The sequence below is a fragment of the Lampetra fluviatilis genome, chromosome 5 (assembly GCF_964198595.1).
Source record: "Lampetra fluviatilis chromosome 5, kcLamFluv1.1, whole genome shotgun sequence".
Classification (NCBI taxonomy): Eukaryota; Metazoa; Chordata; class Hyperoartia; order Petromyzontiformes; family Petromyzontidae; genus Lampetra; species Lampetra fluviatilis.
The window spans coordinates 3,628,134-3,651,975 of NC_136279.1; the positions used below are offsets into that span (position 1 = coordinate 3,628,134).

At 50.8% G+C, this 23,842-nt stretch overlaps 1 protein-coding gene across 4 annotated transcripts in view; it reads right to left on the reverse strand.

The window, feature by feature from the left end:
- The window catches only part of LOC144932431 (synaptotagmin-2-like), a 302,182-nt gene continuing 278,340 nt past the window's right edge, over window positions 1–23,842 (reverse strand). For all 4 annotated transcript variants that reach the window (XM_078856484.1, XM_078856486.1, XM_078856488.1 and 1 more), the window contains 2 exons: window positions 10,863–10,996; window positions 1–3,846 (listed from right to left, as the gene is read on the reverse strand). In XM_078856484.1, the coding sequence (XP_078712610.1) occupies window positions 3,640–3,846; window positions 10,863–10,996 (341 nt within the window). In that variant the 3' untranslated portion in view covers window positions 1–3,639. The remainder of the gene's footprint in view (window positions 3,847–10,862; window positions 10,997–23,842) is intronic.

Sequence of the window (23,842 nt, forward strand, 5' to 3'; positions counted from 1 at the left end):
TTTTAATTTGACCTTTGGAGCCTGACAGCCACAACATTTTGATGGGAACGCAGTTTACACATTCAACCGATCACTGCAGCCGTGTGCAGCGCGGGAGAGAGATTACGCCGTACGCACTCGGGGGTACGCGCACACACGCTTAATATCATGAGACGTCACGATCGCAAACGGCGGGGTGCAGAAAGAAGCCTCGCGGCCATATGGAACATCCTATCCCCGGGTGCTGCAATAACAAGCACCACATTTAGGTGGAAACGGCATCGGAGTGCGGTCTCCCAAGCAAGCGTGGTTCTCAAGCCTGGCATTTCAGAGCCTGCACACGGGCTCGGATTAAGGTCACTCTGGGCCCTGCGCCAGGGCCTATTTGTCTTATGGCGGCCCACCGTACTACCAATGGCTCAAGGTCCTGCTGCCACCCACCCCCACGCACGCGTTTTTGCGCCTGTCCCGTGTAGGGTCCAGAGGCAATTACAGCCTCATGGCTTCTGGATAATGAATCGGGCCCTCACGGTGGCTGGGTTTCGCCTCGGGGTCTTGATCTCACACCTTAGGTCTGTGGCCAGCAGTGGGCTGTGCTGTTTGTCGGGGCTCCACGGAGGAGTGGGGCCTCTTGTGCCTCTGAGAAGGCCCCCCTTGACGTGACGGGTAATCCGGGCCTGCCTGCGTGATTTGTTGTTGTTGTTGTCGCTGCGCCCTCACACCGCTCGCTAAGCGCGAGGTGGTTGTGTAGAGGGTCGCCTCGGTAGACCTTTTCCAATGTGAAAGCATAGAGCACAGGGTCACACGTCTATCATAGAGCCAATAAACAGCAAGCGTGTTGTCATATATAATCTTAACACGGATTAAATCTACCGGGTAATACGTACATCGTCGTAATTTTTTAAAGCATTTTTTTTGTTGTTGTTAAAGTTATGTAATAAAAACCTTTTTTTTCTTCTCGTGTGGCAATTATTTTATATATATTTTTAAATTTTCTTTTAAACATCGACAGTAAAGGGGCTTTAGGTTTCATACAAGGGAAGCACAACGGACATGCCTTATGATCACACTGGAGACATCATATATTCATGCTATATCTACACCTAAACAGCGGGAATGGGCTTTGGGCTGGCCAGGAACGACTGTGTGATCAGTCACCCCCGAGCAGGACGGCGGGAAAGAGGTCCGTGATCGAATAAACATCGGTAATGAAACAACAGAGATGTAGTCCCAAGCACACACAGCCATCATCATCATCAGCATCATCGCCACCGACGTGTCAACGGCGGGCGGGGAGGGGGGCAGCGTACGGCATGAGCACAAGGAACAGGGCTTGACGTGAACAACAAGGGAGCGTTTATATACAAAACACCAAACAGGAACGAGGGCTAGCGTCGTATACAGGTATAGGTGGGTGGGGGGGGCGGTGGAGGCGCCTGTGAACGAGGAAGGGTATTATATTGTATCTACAGTGTCTCACTGAGCAGTTTGCTGTGCAGGAGAGGTCGGGGAGGGGTTGGGGACATCACACGGACGACGACGACGACGACGACACACAAACCGACGTTTTAACAGCGCCGCGCGAACTATGGGACCTGCGCTCCACCGTGCGGTCCGCGGAGGAGATTCCACGCGGCGTGCCGCCGAGGAGAATGGCTTAGCGCCACGACTTTGAACATGCACACGAAACGAACAAAACGGACAAACAAAACAATTGTTGCGCACGCGTGGCGGGGCGAAGGTTTGGGGGGTCTGGGGTGGGTGGGTGGGTGGGGGGGCTCGGAAGCAAGGGGGGGGGGGGGGCAGGGTGGCGCAAAGTTGGGGCAGCTGCGGAGCGATCGGGGTTGGGGTTGATGTCGCGTGGTAAGGAGCTGGCTGCCCGGCGGAGTGGCTGGAAGGTGAGGTGAGGAACAGGAGGAGGATGAGGAGGGCTTTTGGTGGAGGATTAGCCCAAGCCTTAGTTGTGCACAAACATGAAACGAAGAAACAGACAACGACAACGATAACCGGCCGTTCGCCACTTAGTGGCGGTGGCGTCACCACGGCGCTTGTGCCAGCTCAGGTGCACCTCGAGGTACGAACATACACGCGCACGCACGCACGCACGTGGCCTGCGTGCCATGGTGAACTTTTGGATAAATATCCAGATGGTCGAGGAAAATATAGGCGTCAAGGTGACACCGTTGCTTGCTTGGCTAATAAGGCAAGGCGCAGCAGAGTTGTTTTTTGTTAAGGCGGGTTCACACCCCCAGCGATCAGTTGCATATCGAACGAGTTTGTCGTGGACGTCTCTGCGACCGAGAGCGATTTTGGGTTGCGCGACTGATCTGCCCGGGGTCGCGGCCTCGCCTCTAGGCAGGCGATTGCGGTGACCTCCGCGTCTGCCTCCGAGTTCACCAGCAGCGCGGTGTCGCTAGGCACGCAGACACGCGGGACGAGCACACGCACGCACATGTAAACACACACACGCACGCACATGTAAACACACACATGCACGCACATGTAAACACACACACACACACACGCATAAACAAACATACACACGCACGCATAAACAAACACATACGCATAAACACGCATTCATAAACACAAACACACGCATAAACACACAAAAAAGACAAAGATCCCCGTGTAGCCTGTGACAGACTGTTGGGTCAAGTGCTGTTAGCGAGCACCTATGAAGGCCGGCAACACCACGCCCGGCCGCCTTTGTCTCCCCAGTGGCGATGTTTACACACCGCACTAGGTACTCATTTGAGGCTGAGTCGACTTAGAGGAGGCCCAGGACCGGTTCAGATAATTGTCACTGATTTTGACCGTGAGCGGAAATTGAACTCGGGTCGCCAGGTTCGTAGCGCAGCACTAACCACTACACTACCGCTACTCCCACACACACACATAAACACAAACACATTAACACACACACATTAACACACATAAACACACCCATTAACACACACACATGAAGACACATGGACTTAAATAAATACACTTAAATAAACACACACACATGAATACACAAAAACACATCTAAATAAACACGCATAAACACACGTACATAAACACACCGAAACAAACACACACACATAAACAAACACAAAAACAAACACATAAACAAACACACGTAAAGACACACAAACAGTAAAAGCCGCCATTCGCCACCAAGTGGCGGTGACGTCAGCACGGCGCGTGTGCCAGGCTAGGTGCACCTTGAATTGCACACAAAGTACATGAATTACAAACACAAAGACAGACACACAAAGACACACACACGCACGCGTGTGCACAATGAAGAGCGTCTCTCCGGCGGGTGCCAGTGACGCGGAGCAGGGCAGCCCCCCCCCCCAGGGTGGCGGGACGCGCATGAATTGATGATGAGAATGGGGGGGGGGAGGGGGGCACGGAGTTGGCAGGGAGTGGGAGGGGGGCACGGAGTTGGCAGGGAGTGGGGGGCGTTCCGGGGCAAAAGGCAGAGGGACGGGGGAACACGACGAGCAAGGGCAGAGCAGGTGAAGGTCAGGGTGGGATCAAGATTGCCGTGTTCTGGCAAGCGGTGGGTGGTGGTGGTGGTGGTGGTGTTGGTCTGGGAGAGACGGACACCGTTGACTTAAGCCGGAGTAGCTAAGCGGGGGGGGGGGGGGGTCATAATTCGCGAGGGGGTCACTTCTTGCTGCCTAGGCTCGCGTCCACCTCCTCCTCGGGCTTGAGGGTGTGCCACTGGGCGATGGGCCGCCGAGGGTTTGCCAGCATGTCGGACCAGTGCCGCAGCTCCGTGCCGGACGCGTTGCAGCCCACGAAGAGCTTGCCGATGGCCTCGTTCTTGCCCAGCTTGTCGTAGTCCAGCACCGTGACCACCACCTGCACTTTCTGTGGATGGGGAGAGGAGGTGGAGGACGAGGTTAGCGCCCCTCTCGGCCGTGCGGACGGGATGGACTGAGGCGTGGGCGAGGTTGTGGTCAAGCGTTGTGCGTTCTGGAGCGTTGAAGTTGGGGACGGTGGTGGTGGCGGTGGTGGTGGCGGTGGCGGTGGTGGCGGCGGTGGTGGTGGCGGCGGTGGTAGTAGCGGTGGTGGTGGTGGCTGGGCAGGTTAGGGATGGAGATCTGTACGCGGAGACGCCGGTGCAAGTTGGAGCGCAACGCGGTTGACTGCCTGTGAATGTGTCTGTGGGGTGTGCGCGTGCTGACTGTGTGTGTGTAGGGTGCTGACTGTGTGTGTGTGTGTAGGGTGCTGACTGTGTGTGTGTGTGTAGGGTGCTGACTGTGTGTGTCGGGTGCTAACTGTGTGGATGTGTGTAGGGTGCTGACTGTATATGTGCGCTGACCGTGTGAATGTGTATGCAGACTGTGCGTGTGCGTCTTTGTTGAACACGAGTGCAAAATGTTGTGGCTTCGCCAAATCTAAAATTGTGGAGGTGCTGTCCAGACACCCACTTACAGCCACAGTGACTGTGGGCCCAGACGTGGGTCGCGGGGTTATGCTGGTTGGGTAGCAGCAGTGAAGAGGGATGGGCAGCAACACATTGTGAAGAAAAATGATTACATGGCCAAAAACTGTGTGCGGCGAGGCACACGCCTGTAATTCTGTTCTCGTGTATGACAGCAACTCGCTCAGAGGCTGATTGCTAATATCCAAGTCTGGTAGCCACGATAGGTCATCTAGAGAGAGAGAGTTCGGGTCGTATTGCTTGCTATTCCCTCTTCATTGAAGGAGCACAGACTACATCAGTTTACTATTTGGTCGATAGTTTGGGTTGCATGGCCAGAGTCGCATTGTGGCTCGTGTCTTTAATTCTACATTTATGAAGGAGATGTGTGCATCGGCCTGTCGATGTTCTTCTGACAGCGGTGTTTTTTTTAGGAGGAATGTCAAAGCCAGGCAGTTGTGATGTTTGGGTCTCAAATGAGGAGTTTATTCTGGACACCCACGCAGTTAACATCTCGCCACCGTGGCACCGACACGGTTTTGCTTGAACCGTAAGGGTGCCACGGTGGCTGGGAGATGTTAACTACCTCGCCTGGTAGACAGGAGGTCGTGGGTTCGATTCCGACTGAGACCCAAGAATATTCAACATGTGTCATTCGGTAAAGTCACGTAGATAGGTTAAAAGAACATAACAAAATAACAAAAAACTACGACGTTTCGATCGCAACACAAGAAGATGGAGACGACGATTGCTTGTGTTGCGATCGAAACGTCCTAGTTTTTTGTTATTTTGTTATTTTATTTTAACCTATCTACGTGACTTTACCAAAAGACCCAAGCATATGAATTCCTGCAGTCACGAAAGCTTTAAGTCAAGATTACACTTGTATATTTGGAGTTTGCATGCTTTACTCGTCGTCCTGTTGATTTTTCTCCGGATCCTTCGGTTTTCCCCTCCACATTAAGAAACATGCGTTCGGAGTATTTGGCTGCTATACATTTCAACGTAACCCACTTCGTTGAGCTATCATTTGTGGCGAGGTCACTTGTGAAAAAGATCTATATAGCTCAGTGGGCCTTACCTCGTAAAATAAAATATGCTTAATAGTTTAGATTTCATAAGCTGGCGTTGCCGGTGAACTGCTAACAGTTTAGTTTTTAGTTCCACTCTGTTCGCCAGCGTTATTGCGGATCTTTGAATCCAGATATGAGCATTAAGTGCTAGACGCCTGTGGCCAACGTTCTGGATGACTGATTGGTGCTTCGCGTAGCGACATTATGTGTGCCAGACTTACAAATTGCAGAGTTATTCAAATAGCCAGCAGATGGCAGTACAGAAAGTACAACAATGATTCATTAAATAGGTAAATGAATCTGCTTTGGCATTGAAATAAAATAAAACAATGTCGTGCCAACAACCAATGGGCTTTCCGGAGTAATGTTGTTCAGTCGCATTTATTTAAACTTTGGAAACGCTGGAGAGGTTTTAACTTTGATCAATCTCGTCAGCATGGCATGGCCTGTGGAATAAAAGGCCGGATATTAGAATCAATTGCCATCCATGGACACTCTGTAGCTCCAAGTCACATTGGACAGAATGCAACGTGGAGTTTGCTGACCCGTGTGGACAGTGTACAGCCCCCTGTCTCAATACACTGCTGGAGGATGTATTTGACCATACTTCACCACGCCGGTCAGTGAGGGCTGGTGAAAGCAGGGTGATTAGATAATGGAGCATAGTACATCTATGGATTTTGCAGGACTGCTCGCTTTCGGCAGAGCACTGCCCTCAAGTAGCCAAGAACACCTGTTTTAAGCACGGTTGTCGACAATCCAAGCTCTAACCAGGCTCAAAGCTGCTTAGCTTCTGGGATCTGACGAGGCTGAGCACATTCCAGGTGATAGACATTCTCCGGGTCCTCCGGTTTTTCCCTCGACGTTTAGAATCAACGTGCATTTAGAGTATTTGACTGATATCAATGTCCACGTGAATAAGCCACTTCGTTCAGCTATCATTTGTGGCCAGGCCGCTTCTGAAAAAGAGCTACGTAGCTCAGTGGGCCTTACCTGTTAAAATAAACAAAAATTGTAGTTTAGTTATAGATACGCTCCTCAATACGTGTGGGTTTTCTCTAGATTTCCCAGTGTTTTCCTACCCCCCAAACCGTTTTTGATAAGGAATTGGCTGAACATGCCAAGCAGGCCCTGGTGAAAATGTCTTGGGACCGTGTGAGCTTTTCCAGGACAGATTCGATTTATTCTAATAAAAGTTGCCTGCGTAATGGTTTCTTCCTACATGAAATGTAGACATTAGCATCCGTTTATTTGCACAGGCAGATCTCTCAGTCGGTGGTGTGTAAGGGAGCAAGAGGGCAGAACGTCAGCTGAAGTCGTAGCTATCGTTTGCGGGATGCGTCACTGCTGAATAAAGTTGTACAAACGAGTGGATTTGGACGATAAAGAGTGGGAAAGAAACCAAGGGAGACTCTGCAATGTCCGGCCGGGATCTAAAATCATTCGCTACACCAAGATCTAGATATAAAAATATATATATTCTTCACATTTGTGTTGGATATAATTTTTGTATTACATTGAAGTGTTTATAAATTACATGGAAATTTAGTAAAAACAAACACCATGAATACGACTGGTTTCGCCTGCCGTAATTGTTCCTGTTATTGCAACATGTTTATTGGGGCTTCAAATGTTACCCTATTTATAACCTTCTTATTTGTTGCTATGGTGCCTTAGGGTTGTGCAATGATATTTTAATACCAGCATGTTTTCCACGCAGGACCAAACCTTTTTTTTTTACCCTGCTGTAATGTGGAATTGCATAATAAATACATAAAAATGAGCAGCGGTTATAATTAAATTTGTGTATTAAACCACACGGGATATCTAATTTACATAATTGGCTACAATGGGACCCCACAGAAAGCGTTTATAATTAGGGTCGTGTGCGGGTCACCCTGTCAAGGTCACGGGAGTCACGCGTTAGGAGCTCTGTGCGCCGTGATTAATGTTTATACATTTTCCCGACAAAGGGCCGCACTCAACTCACACGCACTCACACGCGCGCGCGCGCGCCGCGTTTACTGGCACGCGCAAGTGCCACGGTCGGCATTGCCGGCGCTCTCTCAGCAACATCCTCGTGGCTCTCGTAATGAATGAGTTCTGCCGCTGCGGCGGGCTTAATGATGTGTTTTTCTTTATTCCAAATCTGCGTAATTGTTAGCTGGAATCGCCGCGCCGCGGTCGACAGAGTGGCTGCGTGGTGAACCCCAACGAAACGAGTTTGATTACCGGTCACGGCCGATATCGATGGCGAGTGATACCTCACACAGTTGTGCTCCTCCCCCCCGCACCCCGAACCTCTCCCACTTGCCCAGCCCGCACTGTTCAGTGTGGTGAAGTATGGTAAGAATAAACATGACTTACATTGCCCGAGGTAGGAGTCTAGCGGTGGCTTGGCAAAGATTGTTATTTATTATTTATGAGTTCACGTATTCATACTCTTTGGTTATTTCGGTAAAGTCACGTAGGGTATGAAATAAAATAGATTAAATCACGACGTTTTGATCGCAACACAAGCGACAGTAATCAGATGGAACAGACACAGCTGACATAGGAGAAAAGCTGCTGCAACAAGAGTTTATATCGGATCTTGGTGGGCTCAACCCAATGGTAATCACCCACGTGACTTTACCGAAAGAACCAAGAAGACGAATCCCTGCAGTCACGAAAGCTTTAAATCGAAATTTATGTATTGTTGTTAAGTCGCGTGGCACTTTGGTTCGAGGGTTTGCCTCGCAACTATCGTCTTGCGTATAGTCTTGCAGATAGGCAAATCTGGGTTGCTAAAATTTGAACCTCTTTGTGGGAGGTCAGCAGTGGATCATTTTTTGCAATGTTGGGCTCCCCACCACGAACTCAGGGTCATTGCTGGTGATGAGTGTGTCACTGTTTTGCTCATGCGATTGTTTTGTACATCTAGCCAAAGAAAATATTCCACAAAGTATGTAATTCCAGTTATAAATTTCAATTGCATATACAGTTATTCCAGAAACTATATATATAAGATAATAGGCTGGGCCCATGTGTTTTACGGGGTATCTGAGTTTTATTTAATTTCGGGCGGAAATGAGACAATTTTTTGACGAAAGAGACTGAGCTCAATATCTGTGCAAACTCTGCCTTTAAGTCGACACATCAAGAAGGCACAATTTGTGTATGCAATCAGAGATGTCATTCACTCTGCAAGTTGATTTCTGTTTTTTAACACTTCACGACGGACGGGCACTCTTTTTTAAAATTTGTTGACAGTCCAACCAAGATATCGAGCACCACCCTGGTAACGCTTCCAAAGGTTGTTTCCCTGCTCAAATGAGTGGCTAACATGCAAACAAAAACATGCTCTGGTCATATATGCACTGCCTTTCAAACTGACTGTTCCAGCAAAATAATAAAGAATGTACATACCTATGTGAATCCACTAGTCGATATGAAGGCCTTCCCCACACACCAATGGCAGTCATTAGCATTGTTTAACCATACTTCGCCGTGTTGGTCAGTGTGGATTGGTGAAGGGGAAACCTAGCAGCTGTTATATCACTCGCCATTCCAATTGGCCGTAGCCGGGAATCAAACTCGGGTCACTTGGTCCATAATGCTGTGCACTACCACTCCACCCAGGTAATGCATACTGCAGTATTACAATATATAATATTAACAATAATCAAATCACACACTGATAAACAGTAATATTCTGCACGCCCATGCTGTACGTACGTTCATGACTGCATGGACGCGGAACGGTGGCGCTCATTGCATGATGAACCTGTTGACCTAAGTGTGCTTCCTGGACAGGGCTGTGAACATCCCTTCACCAAGTAGCACTGACCAGAGTGGTGAAGTATGGACACAACAAAGAAAACTAACCTGCATGAGGCCATCGGCGGTTGAATGAAAAACGGTTGGAATTTCTTTTTTTTAGTATAATTTACCAATTTGCTTGATTTTCACACATTAGCCAAAGATTATACTCCTGCATCCGTGCATTAATGTGTGGGCATGTAATTGGTGTATTAATTCAATTCAAAACATTTTGGTACAAAATACTAATAATAATTACACGCTAATTGACAAACGCTCATAAAGTGAGCACCCAACGAATCTAACATGAAAAATGTGATTAAGAACAATTGATCGTAATTGATTAAACGCTACAAGGATCATTGCTGGGTCTGGTTGAGGCAGCATTCTTTAAGAACCCTCAAGCTCGTCAACATTTAATTGTTGCTTTAATGAGATTTTGTTGGAGACGCAAAGATTGCTTTTGCCCTCATTTGCATTCGGCACATCATGGCCAGTTGCGCCGAATGTGGGCCACGTCCTTTGTTTAGAAACCCCCAAAAAATAAGCCACTTCAAGGAGGTGGACAGGTGAGGGCAGGGCGGGCGCTAGCGGCGTGCTGGGGTAGGCCAGCCCTGCACCACCAAATGTCTCTTTGGGGCCCTGACACCAAGGTCACTTTTCCTTAGCGGTGTATCATCAACTGTTATTGTGCCCCCCCCCCACCCACAGGTCGACTGCCCCCCCCCGCCGATCCGAGATGAGCTGGAGCCAGGCCTGCCAGGTGGCTGGGTGGCTTAGGGGTCAGAGCATTGAGCTGGCACTGGGCGCTCAAGGAGAGCGAGTTTGATGGTCTCAGCATGATTGCCCATGACTGCACACTAACAAATGGCCCGCTGTATATGCTTGCACTCTTCACTCGTTCACGCTTTGTCATATGATTGGCAAGATTTCAGCTCTGAGACTTTAAAATGTGGTTTAATTGCCGCGCGGCGAACAGCTCTCTGCGGCAAGGTGTCTGGGAAAGTGTGGCGTCTTCGGTGTGAATAACAGAGATCCCTCGATGGGATCTCAGATGTAGTTCTGTGATTTCCCTTTCTGCGGTCCGTTCCCTAATATGGGGTGATACAGTGCTCTTGAGAATCTCTGAATGAAACATTCAGCTCACGACGTGTAGCTAAGAGCAGCATTTAGAACAAAAGTTCGAAAAGGGCATTTTGTTAAGTGAATAAAAACACACCGTTTCTCCATTGATCCCTTACTTAGTCAGGAAAGCCTCAACTGAGCCCCAAGCCTCCTTTGTGGCAACGCTCTGCTTTGCTTGGGAAGTTTTGCTGATCTCCTACCGCGGTGTTTTGCGGTACACAGAGAAAACTCGTTCAAATGGGGGAAACGGTACAATATCCACACAGATGGGGGTGGTCTGGCAGGCTACTCGCAGTGCCGCCTTCTATCGGCCACCGCAGCCTCTCGGGGGGAACGGACGCCCTCCGTGCCATCTCTTCCGAGGCGCCTCTCGATCGCCGGCCGAGGGCACGTCCCCGCCATACGCCCCTCCACCCGCAGGGAGAGAAGACACGGACGGCGCAACGGTGGGTCCTCCTTACCTGGATCTGCTCGAAGGGAACCTCGAAGCTGAAGGACTCGTTGTAGTACGGGTTGAGCGTGTTCTTCTTGATGGTCGTCTTCTTTTTCTTGAGTCGCTTGCCGTTCTGCATCAGGTGAATCTTGACATATGGGTCTGCGCACAGGCGAGAGAAGGCGTTGGGGTTGGCTTCGCGCGAGCGCGTAACCAGGACAGGGGAGGCAAGCGGCCAGGGCTGCTTGGGGTACAACTCGCACAACCGCTCGAGCTTGCAACACCGGCGCAATAATCAGTGCAATTTATGGGACGTGGTAGGTATAAACACGCGCACAATCTCATCGGGTATGGAAAGCTAAGCTTCCGATATTTTACGAGGCTTAACATCCAGCAGTGGATATAGGTATTGGCTGATGAGGATGATGATGAGGATGATGATGGCAGTTAAGCTAAGGACGTGAAGACCTCATGAATCTCGACAGCCTTTCAGGAGGAGTGACTGAACTGCTGCCAAAAATACGGCGGGCCATCATCTCATGGAAGGAATTTCTACTTTTCTAACATTACTTAACACTTTGATTTAAAGCTTCTTTCGTGACTGCAGGGATTCATCTTCTTGGTTCTTTCGGTAAAGTCACGTAGAAGGGAAATAATAAAATAATAAAAATAAAACATAATAAAATACAATTCTCACGACGTTTCGGCCACAACGCAAGCAGCCATCCTCAGGTGAAGAACAGGTCTGTCGGAAAGATAGCGTCTGAATGATTCAAGAACAGGTCTGTTGGAAAGACAGCGTCTGAATGATTCAGACAGCGTCTGAATGATTCAGACAGCGTCTGAATGATTCAGACGCTGTCTTTCCAACAGACCTGTTCTTCACCTGAGGACGGCTGCTTGCGTTGTGGCCGAAACGTCGTGAGAATTGTATTTTATTATGTTTTATTTTTATTATTTTATTATTTCCCTTCTACGTGACTTTACCGAAAGAACCAAAAAGATTACTTAACACCTCATATAATTCACGTGAAAATAACGTACTGTACGTATATAAAATAGGAACAAATTTACAGTTGTGTATCAGTCAACTGCTGGATGAATGCCTCCCCACATTGTGTCAGCCATGGCGACTGATTGACGAGTACTTCACGACGCTGGCCTGTGCGGGTTTGTGAAGGAGGTCAGTCCAGGATCGGTTCACACAATCACTGGCCACTAATCTCATCTAAATTTAGCCATACCTGCACGTTGAACTCAGGTGGCCGGGTTCACAATGCTAACCACTGCTGTCTCTCTCTACCAAGATCATTTATATGCCGGTGCATACATTTATTTGGCGCATAGCAAACATGAGAATGTGGGCCATTTTAGCACCATTATCAACGCAAACAAATGTAATGCACATACGTATAGGCCTACTGTAAAGTGCAAATGTATTTGTGCTGGTGATTAAAACGTGGTCACCGGTTGTCATGGGCACAACAAACTCGATATTGATATAGCTTGGATGACACTTTGTGTGTGTAGGACACGTGTTCATTCAATGTGTGATTTCAAAAACTATGAACTATACAAATTGCAACTATTTTTTTTATTTTACCAGGTAAGGCCCACTGAGCTCTATAGCTATTTTATATATGAAATATATAGCGAAATGATAGTTCAACTTATCACGTGGTAATTTATCACAGCCAACTACTCCAGATGCATGTTGATTCTAATTGTGGAGGGAAACAACGGAGGACCCTAAAAAAAACCATAGGCGACCACCACGGAGAGAACATACAAACTCCAAATATACAGCAGGTGTCAGGGTCGGGATCAAACCCACAACCTCCTCCATACCAGGCGAGGAAGTTAACATCTCGCCACCGCAGCGCCCACTTTCATTAAAAGACTTAGTCAAATATAGAAGATAGCCATTTCTTTGTTGCAGATACTGAACAAATCCTCTGATATGCTTTGATACGGAGAACCATTATTGCAAATCCCGTAATCTGTGGGGTTACCCGTGCAGTTACCACTCTCATCCGCAGTGGTAAAGGTTCACGGATAAATCCCGCAGATACATCGGATGAAGTTGCCGCTATGCATTGTGGCTAAAATCATGGATAACCACGAATAATAGGAATAAATAGGGCCGCGGATAATAGGAGTTTCCGTGGACTCTACAGCTGTTGCGGGTAAGAGGAGTCATGGGGAACGGCCGTTGATGAGAGGAGTTGTGCTGTGCGTTCCTCCTGCATTTTCCTTCATTTACACTTTTGTTCATGAGGAAAAGACGTTAAAGTCCGTGAGATATGACTTGTACAGTCTAAGTTTCCTCACTGCGGCGTGCCTGCCAGATCCTTTTAACTGCAGGGCAGCCCAACCGACAGACAGGGTCACGTGACACTCACCACTCACTCATCAGATTCTCATCCACACCAACAGACCGCACTAATCACTTACAACTCACTAGACACTCACAAGTCATATATGTTAAAGCCACATTGTGATGTATTGCAGTTCCATCACAAAGTAGTGGTTTATGTATTGTCTTTATATATGTATACGTTTAAAGAAGATAACTTTCAGCAAATCAATTTCTTGACAGATCATCCAATGCACCTGTTTTTGTCAAAAGATGCCACCGTAATAATGAGTTCTCAAACTGCCTGGCATTTTTCTCTTTTTTCAAAGGGCATTGACTGAAAAGTTAGCGCCAGTCAAAAGACTCACGAGAACAACACCGACCAGAATGGAACAATAAGACCGGATCACGGTGCAGGTTTGCTACACACAAAAACGTTGAATGCGCACGCCGGCCTCCGTGCGTATGCAAAAAAAAAACCCCATCAGCACTTCCTAAAGAAGTGCATTGTGGGCATCTTATCTTCGATCACCATCAAACATAATTTTAGCACAACTGAGAGCATCCGGTCCACAGTTGTCTATCCCTGCATCGCCACTGTTGTCAGTTGGTTACATTCGCTCATTTATTTCGATGGTGATATAACCGAAAAGGACCACAATGCACTTGTTAATGAAATTCTGCTGTTTTTTTTGCAATAATGCACATAAGGCTGTGTGCTTTTTACCAATTTTTGCAACTCGTTTGCATCGTAACGTTGGTTTAGCATACACTGTATCGTTATAGATCAATAGGTCTCATTCACACGATAGTGAATATTCAATTTTCATCCAAATTGTGGCAAAAACACCTCCATTACCTAAAAGAGTGGAGGAAAATCGTCAAGGCAATGCATGTTCTTGCCGCTCTGTAAAGACGCGCATCAGGCCCAAAGTGTCTTTGTGCTCAAATCACACAACGCAGACTCCCGCAAGAAATGTGGCAGCACTGTCAAAGGCTGGTATTTACCGAGCATGACGGCAATGCATCAGCTACGAATTGGTCCCAAGCAGGCGGATTTCTCTGCGCTGCTACAATGACATTTGATGAACAGAAAATGTTCTGTGCTGTTCGAATAATTGACTATTGCAAACTATTTTTCCCAAATACATGACATTCTCTGTGTCACCTTTCATTATAAAAAAGGCAGTCAAGAGGTTTTGATGGCAGGATATGAAAAGTTTAAAAATACTCGCATGCCCGTATTATATTTTTTAGTCATTGCTAACATCAGTTTGTCTTCTATGATGTAAGAAGTTGATATAATTTACTACGTGAAGTTCACTGATTCTCAAGGCTGTTTAAGAAAGTGTTCTACTTTGGATGTTTGCCTAATTAGTTGGTGAATATTTATATTTGATTGGAAGCGCAAAGGAACCAGAGTTCCTGGCGAAATCCCATCCTGCTGAGCTGTCACCGGCTCAAATATATAAAACGATTCTACATCGTCAATGTCAAGATTTACAAAAGCAAACTCGATATGCAGTCCATTCACTGGTGGCCGGGTTGAGGCCGTCAACGCTCTAAATATGATAACCTGATTCGATCAAAGGTGCATGCGTCGATTCAAACCCAGGATTTCAGAGGCACCAGCAAAAATGTTGAGGGCTGCCATCCCCTTGATTATTTTTTAATGATTATAGTTATTTATAAATACTTCTGCAAAACATCCGTGCCACATGCATTTCTCCATCTTTAATAATGCCACGACCGTAAATCTCATAAAGGCAAGGCAAAGACAAAGGTCCCCCGTATAGCCTTAACACACTGTTGGGGCAAGTGCTGTAAGCGAGCACCTGTAATAAACGACTGGACCACGATGTCTGTCCCAGTGTCCTTTATTATTCGGTTCGTGCTGTACACCCACACGGCTGTCTTTACTCTGTAGCTTCTCCACGGTGCTGACTCCAATGTCGGCCCGATCCACAACAGCAGCTCCGCTGCTGTTTCTCTCACACAGCCCCCCTTTGCTGTACTCTCTGCTGCTCTTCTCCCTCCGCAGCTCTCACAGCTTCTTGCTCTCTCTCTCTCTCTCCGCAGCTCCTCCTGGCAGCCACACCGCTGCCTCTAACAAGCAGCCCCCTCTCTCTCTCTCTCCGCAGCTCCTCCTGGCAGCCACACCGCTGCCTCTAACACGCAGCCCTCCTGGCTGTCTCCTCCCCAGCTGCACACCACTCCGCAGCTTCCTCTTATCTTCGGGGTTGGCTCCCGATCGCCGTCGGCGCCCCCCCTCTCCACACTTGCCCGCGTGGCCTCACTCTTTTCCGCTCACACCCCGACTACCTTCCCCTTCCGGTTTACCCGCTTAAAGCCCCGAACCTTACCCCCACGTCACATGACTCCACCCCCCGTGACGTCACCTCCGGAAGGTCGCTTACGCCCGCATTACACCACCCTCCCCCGTAGAAAAATCCCAGCCGACCTCGGCTGACCAATAGCCAATCGTAATGCGGCGAACCGAGCTTCCCCCCTTAAAGGACACTAAGCATATAATGTAACAGCAAGAACAACAACAACGCAATCAACATCAACGATCGTACAAAAGCATGCAATAAATACAACTGTAGGAAGAAAATAACAAGACAGCAACAATCAACGAAACGTAAGCGATTTGGAACGTGTGCGGGTCGCCGGCCCGTCCCGGACGGTCGGCGGCCCACTCGCAGAACGGGAACGCGATGAAAGTCGAGGAACGACAGGGGGTAATCCCCCTCTCGCAGCTGGAAGTCCACCGCCGTCCCGTGTCTCTAAAGAGTTAGTCTTGGGCTCGTCCTGTGACCGTGCCCGCAGCTGGGTCGGAAGGGCTGCAGGGCTCGAAGGTTCCGCAGACCTGGCAGGCGTCCTCCGAGCAGGGCCCCTCGTCCCCCGCAATGTCACGGCCGGCCTGTCTGGAACAGGTACGACAGGCGCTCTAGCAAAATCAATGGACGCAGGCAGGGGAGAGTCAGCAGCAACAGACCCCGGCAAGGCAACATTGGGGGATGACGCATCATGTAAGGGAGCAACATATGGTTTCAAGCGCGACGTATGCACAACCCAGCGACGAGACCCAATCTGGACGCGTGCTGTCTGTGGGTTGGGAACCGCAATGAGGCGTACGGGACCATGCCAGGGTTTGTGCAATTTCGGCGAGGTCCCCGGACGTACCTGTGGACAATGAAGCCAGGCTAGGTCCCCAACCTTCCAAGGGCACTCCCCCTCAGACCGTCGCGCATATCGCTCGTTCCGGGCCTGGGCTTTGGCCGTAGCCACGCGGGCATTCTCCCGCGCCTCCGTGACTCGGCGAACCGTGTCCTGAATGTATTCAGGAAGTGGTTTCCGAGGTCCCTTCACCCCAGTTCCCAATTGCACATCCACCGGCGGCACGTTTTCCCGACCATACATAAGGTAAAACGGCGAATATCCCGTAGCCGCATGAGGCGTCATCCTGTACGCCGAAAGCACCCCGGGGATGTGCAGATCCCAATCTGATTGTTGTTCACTCACGGTATGGCAAAGCATGGCAGACAATGTCCTGTTCAGTCGTTCAACCATACCATCCGTCTGCGGATGGTATGGGGATGTCCGTACTTTCTTAGTCCCAAGGCCCGCGCACACTTCCGCCAATAATTTAGAAGAGAAATTCCTGCCCTGGTCCGTGAGGAGTCTCTCAGGCGCCCCCTTATCCATAATATACCCAAACAAAAAGGTGTCGGTAATGGCCGCGGCCGACTGATCAGGCAACGGCCAGGCCATCGGCCAACGGGAGAGGTACTCAACCCCCACCAGCAAATATTTATTACCCCTCGCCGATGGTGGAAAAGGTCCCAATATGTCCAGTGCCACCAATTCATTGACTCGAGACACCTGAATCGACTGGAGAGGCGGCACGTAAGGATGTTTCGGCGGCTTACGTTGTGCACACGCAGGGCACGCGCGCACGTGCCCTACGACATCTGTCGCCATGCCGTGCCAAAAATAATGACGTTGCAACGTCAACAAGGTCTTCTGCACCCCTAAATGTAAGAGAGTGTCACAATGGAGGGTTCTAATCAACTCGAACCGCAAGGACGTTGGTACCACCAGGCGCCAACGTTCCTGGAACCCCTCCCGCCACATAAGCAGACCATCTCGGAGAGCGGTTTGCGGCCCCACAGCCGTACTCGGACTCCCATCGTCCTTAGCAGACCGCTTCCGCAAGGACACCAATGACTCATCCATCATCTGTTCCCGGATCCAGACAGACCGCGGCAGATTCAAAACCCCGTCAGCCGGTCCCGGTTCCATCGGAGTGTCCGACTTCTCGACGGCCAACGTGAGCGGCTGAGGGGGGTTTGGAATCGGCGAACACCTATGCGTCCCCGACTCACATTTACAAGGGGCGCGCCGCGGTAATCTGGAAAGTGCGTCAGCGTTCGCATGGCGCACACCCTTCCGATGTTGAATTTGGAAGGAAAATTCCTGTAGCGTGTCCAACCAACGTGCCAACTGTCCGGATGGCTGGTCAATTTTAAGGGCATATTGCAAGGCCGCATGATCCGTACGCACAATAAAAGAACGACCGTAGAGGTATGGTCGAAATTGCCGTAGGAAAAAAACAACCGCCAATAGTTCTCTGCGAGTGACACAGTAGCGGGTTTCCGCAGGAGACAAGACTCGGCTACCATACGCCACGACACGCTCTACACCCCCTTTAGACTGTGATAACACCGCCCCAATACCTGTGTCACTTGCGTCCGTATCAAGAATGAATGGGTGATCGAAATCGGGATAATCCAATGTTGGGGCCGTGGCCAATAGATCACGCAGACTCCGAAAGGCCGCCTCCTCCGGCTGTCCCCAACCAAACTTCCGTCCTTTACCCGTAAGGAGATGCAAAGGCCTCGCAATCGTCGCAAAACCCGGCACGAATCTTCGGTAATACGAGGCAAATCCCAAAAACCGCCGAACATCCCCCACGGTGGCCGGAGTCGGCCAATCCCGGACGCACGCCGTCTTTTCCGGATCCGTGGACACTCCCTCAGCGCTCACAATGTGCCCCAAATAGCGGACGGACCGTTGCAGTAGGTGACATTTCTTTGGTTTGAATTTCAATTTGGCAGAACGCATCCTCGTGAACACTGTCTCCAGCCGCGTCAAATGTTCATCGAATGTGCGGCTGAAGACAATGATATCGTCCAAATATATAAGACATGTCTCCCACTGCAACCCCGTCAAAACGAGCTCCATCAATCTTTGAAATGTAGCAGGGGCCGCATTCAATCCCATCGGGAGACAGTTGAATTGAAATAACCCCTGCGGCGTACGGAAGGCGGTTTTCTCCCGTGAGGACTCGTCAAGGGGAAGCTGCCAAAATCCCGAAGAGAGGTCCAGTGTGGAAAAGAACTTAGCCCCCGACAATGCGTCGAGGGAGTCATCCATACGCGGCAGGGGGTACGCATCTGCCACCGATATCTTATTCAATTTGCGGAAATCAACACAAAATCGCAATTTGCCATCCTTCTTCTTAACCAAGACGACTGGAGCGCCCCATGGGCTGTTAGATGGCGATATAATGTCCGCAGCCAACATGTCTTCCACTGCCCCCCTTACGTGTTCTCGTTCCGCAGGACTCATCCGATGCGAATTTAATCGAATAGGGGCAGCATCGCCCGTCTCAATGTGATGGTAAAGTAAGGAAGTGCGGCCCAAATCCAAATCATCGGAGCTGAACACATCGGAATATGTCAACAACAATTTACGCAGCGCACCACGTTGCTCCATGGACAGGGAAGAATTTTCGTCACATAATTGAGCAACCCAACGATCATCCGAACTCCTTGGCTCGGAAACCCCAGCAACAACTCCCCGGCTATGTGGACAATCATGGGTCGCAAACGCCGTAGTGGCATGTGCCACAACCGTACCGGCCGGGACACGGACGTTTTCTCCCCCCGCATTAAGCACCTGTAAAAACGGTAATTGATCCGGCCGGACGATGGTCTGTGCCCCCACTAACGCCAACCCGGTTGTTATCGTGGCGGACGGTGACAACAAGACCCCTACTGCTCCTAGCCGATCAGGCAGGGGCTTCCGATACCGCAAGGGTATAAGCATCTGTGTACCAGGTGGAATGTCCACAGATGCGACGGACAGCGCCTGCACTTGTACGGCCGAAGCAGGTCGCCCCCAGGGCGACGGCAGAAACGAGATTTGACGGCCCCCCGGCAGTTCAATACAATTCTCATTGATTTTGATCAAAATGGGCATCTTAGCCAAAAAATCGGTGCCTAACAAACAAGGAACCGCCAAAGATCTCGATATCAACACAACACCCGAGGCCGACACATCCCCAATAGATATCTTAGCATCCACCTGACCCACGATGCCCATGCTACCCCCGTTCGCAGCGACGCACGACCCATAAACCGGACGCACAGCCCCCGACGGAATGCCCAACAGATGGAAAATGACATCCGATATAATAGTCGCAGACGCCCCCGAGTCGACCAAAATGCGCACGTCCACACCTTGTATGGACCCCGGTACAGTGGACGAACCCGTAGCGGCCGCGACAACTCTCCGTGCCAATTTGCGCCACTGCGTAACTGAATGACAAGGCCCCGTCGATGGCCTTTCTTTAACAACAACAATAGGATCGCGCAACACAGGTGGTGGGTGAGGTGGAAAGCCTTGCCGAGTGTCTGGTGCGTGCCGACATGCCTGTTTCGGAGGATCTTTAGCCGACTTGACCGGTGCCGAGGCCTCCTGCTGCGGCGGAGCCGGGAAGCGGGCCCAGCAGTCTCTGGCGTAGTGGCCCCTACGCCCGCAGCGGAAACATTCGGCCTCGTTGCGCCGAAGCGCAGGCCTCGCCTCCTGACGGCCCCGTTCTGGTAGCACCGCGCGCGGTCTCGGCCCGCCGCGTCCCGTCCATGGAGCGGAGGCGGCCGTCAGTTGTTGAGGGCCCCGGTCATCCGGAACATAGACGGCCTGCGCAGGGTTCCACCCCAGCGCATCCCCTTCTTTGACGGGCCCCCCCGTCCACGCCGTCACTTGTTTCCAGCGACGGAGGTTGAATTGCGCATCGAGACACTTAGCAGCCATCCGGGAAGTTAGCTTCTCATGCCCACACACAGGCATGGGGATCCCTAGATCCCGAAACAGCTCCAACATCTTCCCTAATATGAGAGGCTCAAGCAGGTCCTGTGGCGTCTCAGGATAAGCTGCCATGGCCAGCTCCAGCACCGCACCCCTGAACGCCACGGGCGACTCCTCTGGTGCTCGTTGTCGTTGAGCGAATCGCCGATGCGCATCATCTGGTGGCTCATAAGCATCGGCCATTTCTTGAAAAACACCACATAAAGTTGCCTTCTTATCGGTCGCTATGGAACGGAAGAATCGGACAGATTCGTCGTCCAGGAGAGTCGGCAACACCTCCAAAGCCTCCGCATCGGTCCATCTTGCTGTGCGTACCGCCGCCAAGAAGCGGCAGGCGAACGCGCTCCAGTCCCCACCGACGGAAAATTCTTTAACTGTTGTAAGGTGGCGACTCCGACTCCTCTTCCCGCCGTCTTCCAATGGTGGTGGTTGTGATGGCAAATTCAAAATGGCGTCGGCCCGCGGCGTGGCCAAGATGGCGGTTTGGCGCCACGGAGCGCGCAAAATGGCGGCCTCTTGCCGCGTGGGCAATGGCGGCGGCAGGACAGGCAACGTGGCGGCCCGCGGAGCACCACTTGCATCATCCATCGTCCCTGGCGCGACGAGATGGCATAGATGCGCCAGGACGTCCTGAAGTGCCTCCAGTTGTACCGCCATCGCTTGCCATCGTTGATCCGCGTCTGATGATGTCGACGGACCCGCCACCGCGCCAACATCCTCCACACCCGTTCCCGTGGTCGCCTCAGCCTGGCTCTCCTCCACCACCCCAACAGGATCCGTGGTTGGAGGGAGTTCGTCGTCGTCGGACGAAGAAGCCGATGCAGGCGCCGGATTAACTTTCTTCCTCACTTGTTTCGACATGCCGTTGCACTTCCGACACCAGTGTAATAAACGACTGGACCACGATGTCTGTCCCAGTGTCCTTTATTATTCGGTTCGTGCTGTACACCCACACGGCTGTCTTTACTCTGTAGCTTCTCCACGGTGCTGACTCCAATGTCGGCCCGATCCACAACAGCAGCTCCGCTGCTGTTTCTCTCACACAGCCCCCCTTTGCTGTACTCTCTGCTGCTCTTCTCCCTCCGCAGCTCTCACAGCTTCTTGCTCTCTCTCTCTCTCTCCGCAGCTCCTCCTGGCAGCCACACCGCTGCCTCTAACAAGCAGCCCCCTCTCTCTCTCTCTCCGCAGCTCCTCCTGGCAGCCACACCGCTGCCTCTAACACGCAGCCCTCCTGGCTGTCTCCTCCCCAGCTGCACACCACTCCGCAGCTTCCTCTTATCTTCGGGGTTGGCTCCCGATCGCCGTCGGCGCCCCCCCTCTCCACACTTGCCCGCGTGGCCTCACTCTTTTCCGCTCACACCCCGACTACCTTCCCCTTCCGGTTTACCCGCTTAAAGCCCCGAACCTTACCCCCACGTCACATGACTCCACCCCCCGTGACGTCACCTCCGGAAGGTCGCTTACGCCCGCATTACACACCTATAAAGACCAGAACGGCACACGAGGGGGTGGGTGGCCAGCACCACGCACAGCCGCCTTTGTTTCCCGAGTGGTAATGTTTTTACGCACCGCACCAGGTACTAATTTGAGGCCGAGTCGACCTAGGGGAGGCCCAGGACTGGTTCAGATAATCGTCACCGATGTTGGCCGTGAGCGGGAATCGAACTCGGCTTGCCAGGTTCGCAGCGCAGCGTAGCGCTGACCGCCACCCTACCGCTCACACGTCCTAACAAGCAGTTGCGGACTTTCACCACGCCACGTGGCCCAATCTTCCCGATGCAATTCTTGCCATCTCAGGGAAGATCCATTGCGAAGAAACCCCGAACAAATTCTCGCCTTGCGGCAGAGATGCTCCCTTTGACTTGTTCATCTGCGCAGGTAGCAGAGTGAATCGTGAGCAGCTGTTTGCAGCTCGGCACTTCTTCGCCGCCTGGGAAATTGCCGCCCCCCTAGAGCTGCCACTTTGCCGCCGCTGTTCTTACTTCGCACGCGCGGCGTGCTTCAGACAACTACTGGGGTAATAAGCGGGGCGCGCCGGACCTACAAATCCAGAGGTCGCCGGTTCGATTCCATCTCCCAGAGAGGCAGTTTGAAACAATGGGGCAACTGCACAACATTCACAGTGCGCGCGCATTACCATATCTTCCGACACGTCTGGCTGAGCGTGAAAGAGTAAGGGACGACGGATAACCCTCTCGATGGGGGCTTCGTTCAGCTCCCCCGAGTGGAGGTCCTTCCGCCAGGAGCCGTGTGGGCACGACATTTCGGGGCTGCGTCTTTAACCCGTCGCATCCATATGCCGCGTACCAGAAACGAGGTTTCTCAGAGACGCGCGCGAAGCGGACGTTGAAGATGTGTGCTCACGTCGACCCTCGCAGACGATCGCGGGTGAATCCCATCAAGCTCTTGTGGCCATTTCTGCGTGTTTTCTACATCTCGGCGTTGCACCTCTTTGAGAAGCCCTACAACTGATAGGCTAATTACCTTCGGTCATCGATGTATGAGTAGCACAGTAGTTGACAAAAGCAACGTTCTCCATTTCTCCTTTGAGCATCTGTGTGTTTTGCACGATTTTCGAATTCTCATTTTTTCTTTTACTGCAATCGGCAAGCTTCATGTGAATGACTCGAGGATCCTATTCACGTGCTGGTGATTATTTATTGACGTACAGTAGGGGCATGAAATATAACATTCCATCGCCGGACTAAAGGATGCCAGAAGACTCCGTGCAATGCATTTCAGAAATGTTACGGCACGAACGTGCTTGTTCCGCTCTTTGCAAGGGATGTCCTTTCCGCTGACATTTGGAGGTACCGTGCGCTGCGACTGCGAATGCTCGCGACTAATCCAGCGCCGTAGCGGGTGCGTGGCACCAAATCCGATCTGGGAGAAAAAAAAACAGTGGCCAAACCCGGACAACCTCCGCAGAGATGGAGCACCCGAGATCGGGTCGTGTGCAGGAGCACGATGGATTCATGGAATGGCAGGACAGTGAGTGACGGTGAACATCGGGGGAGGCATTCAGCCAGCAGCGAATGTATGAGGGGGCTGTTGATGATAATGGTGGTGGTGGCCAGGTAGGATTGGCAGGGTATGTGGCACAATGCCTGCTCTCTCGCAGCTTTGTAAGGAGGGTTAGCGGGTCGTACGGAGATGACGGTGCTGAGCAACACAGATGCCAGAAGTCCTACAAGCACAGAAACAGTCCCTGCCACGTACAAGACATTTTTTTTCAAAATCAAGAATTCGTTTTTAAGTAGACTGTTCAAGGCATTGCCACTTCACTTTGGGAGATTACATATTCCAGACACTTGGCCTCGGGGAATTACTGTGCAAATTTACTCAGCAATTCTTTGGCCATGATATACTTTGCGGTGAAACTCTGCTGTAGGAGTTCAATGTTTTTTTTTTATTGAAATAAACTACCATCATATTTAGCCGCAAGCAAAGGTTAAATATGAAAGGTTGGCAAATTAAATGTGCCCTTTTACCACACT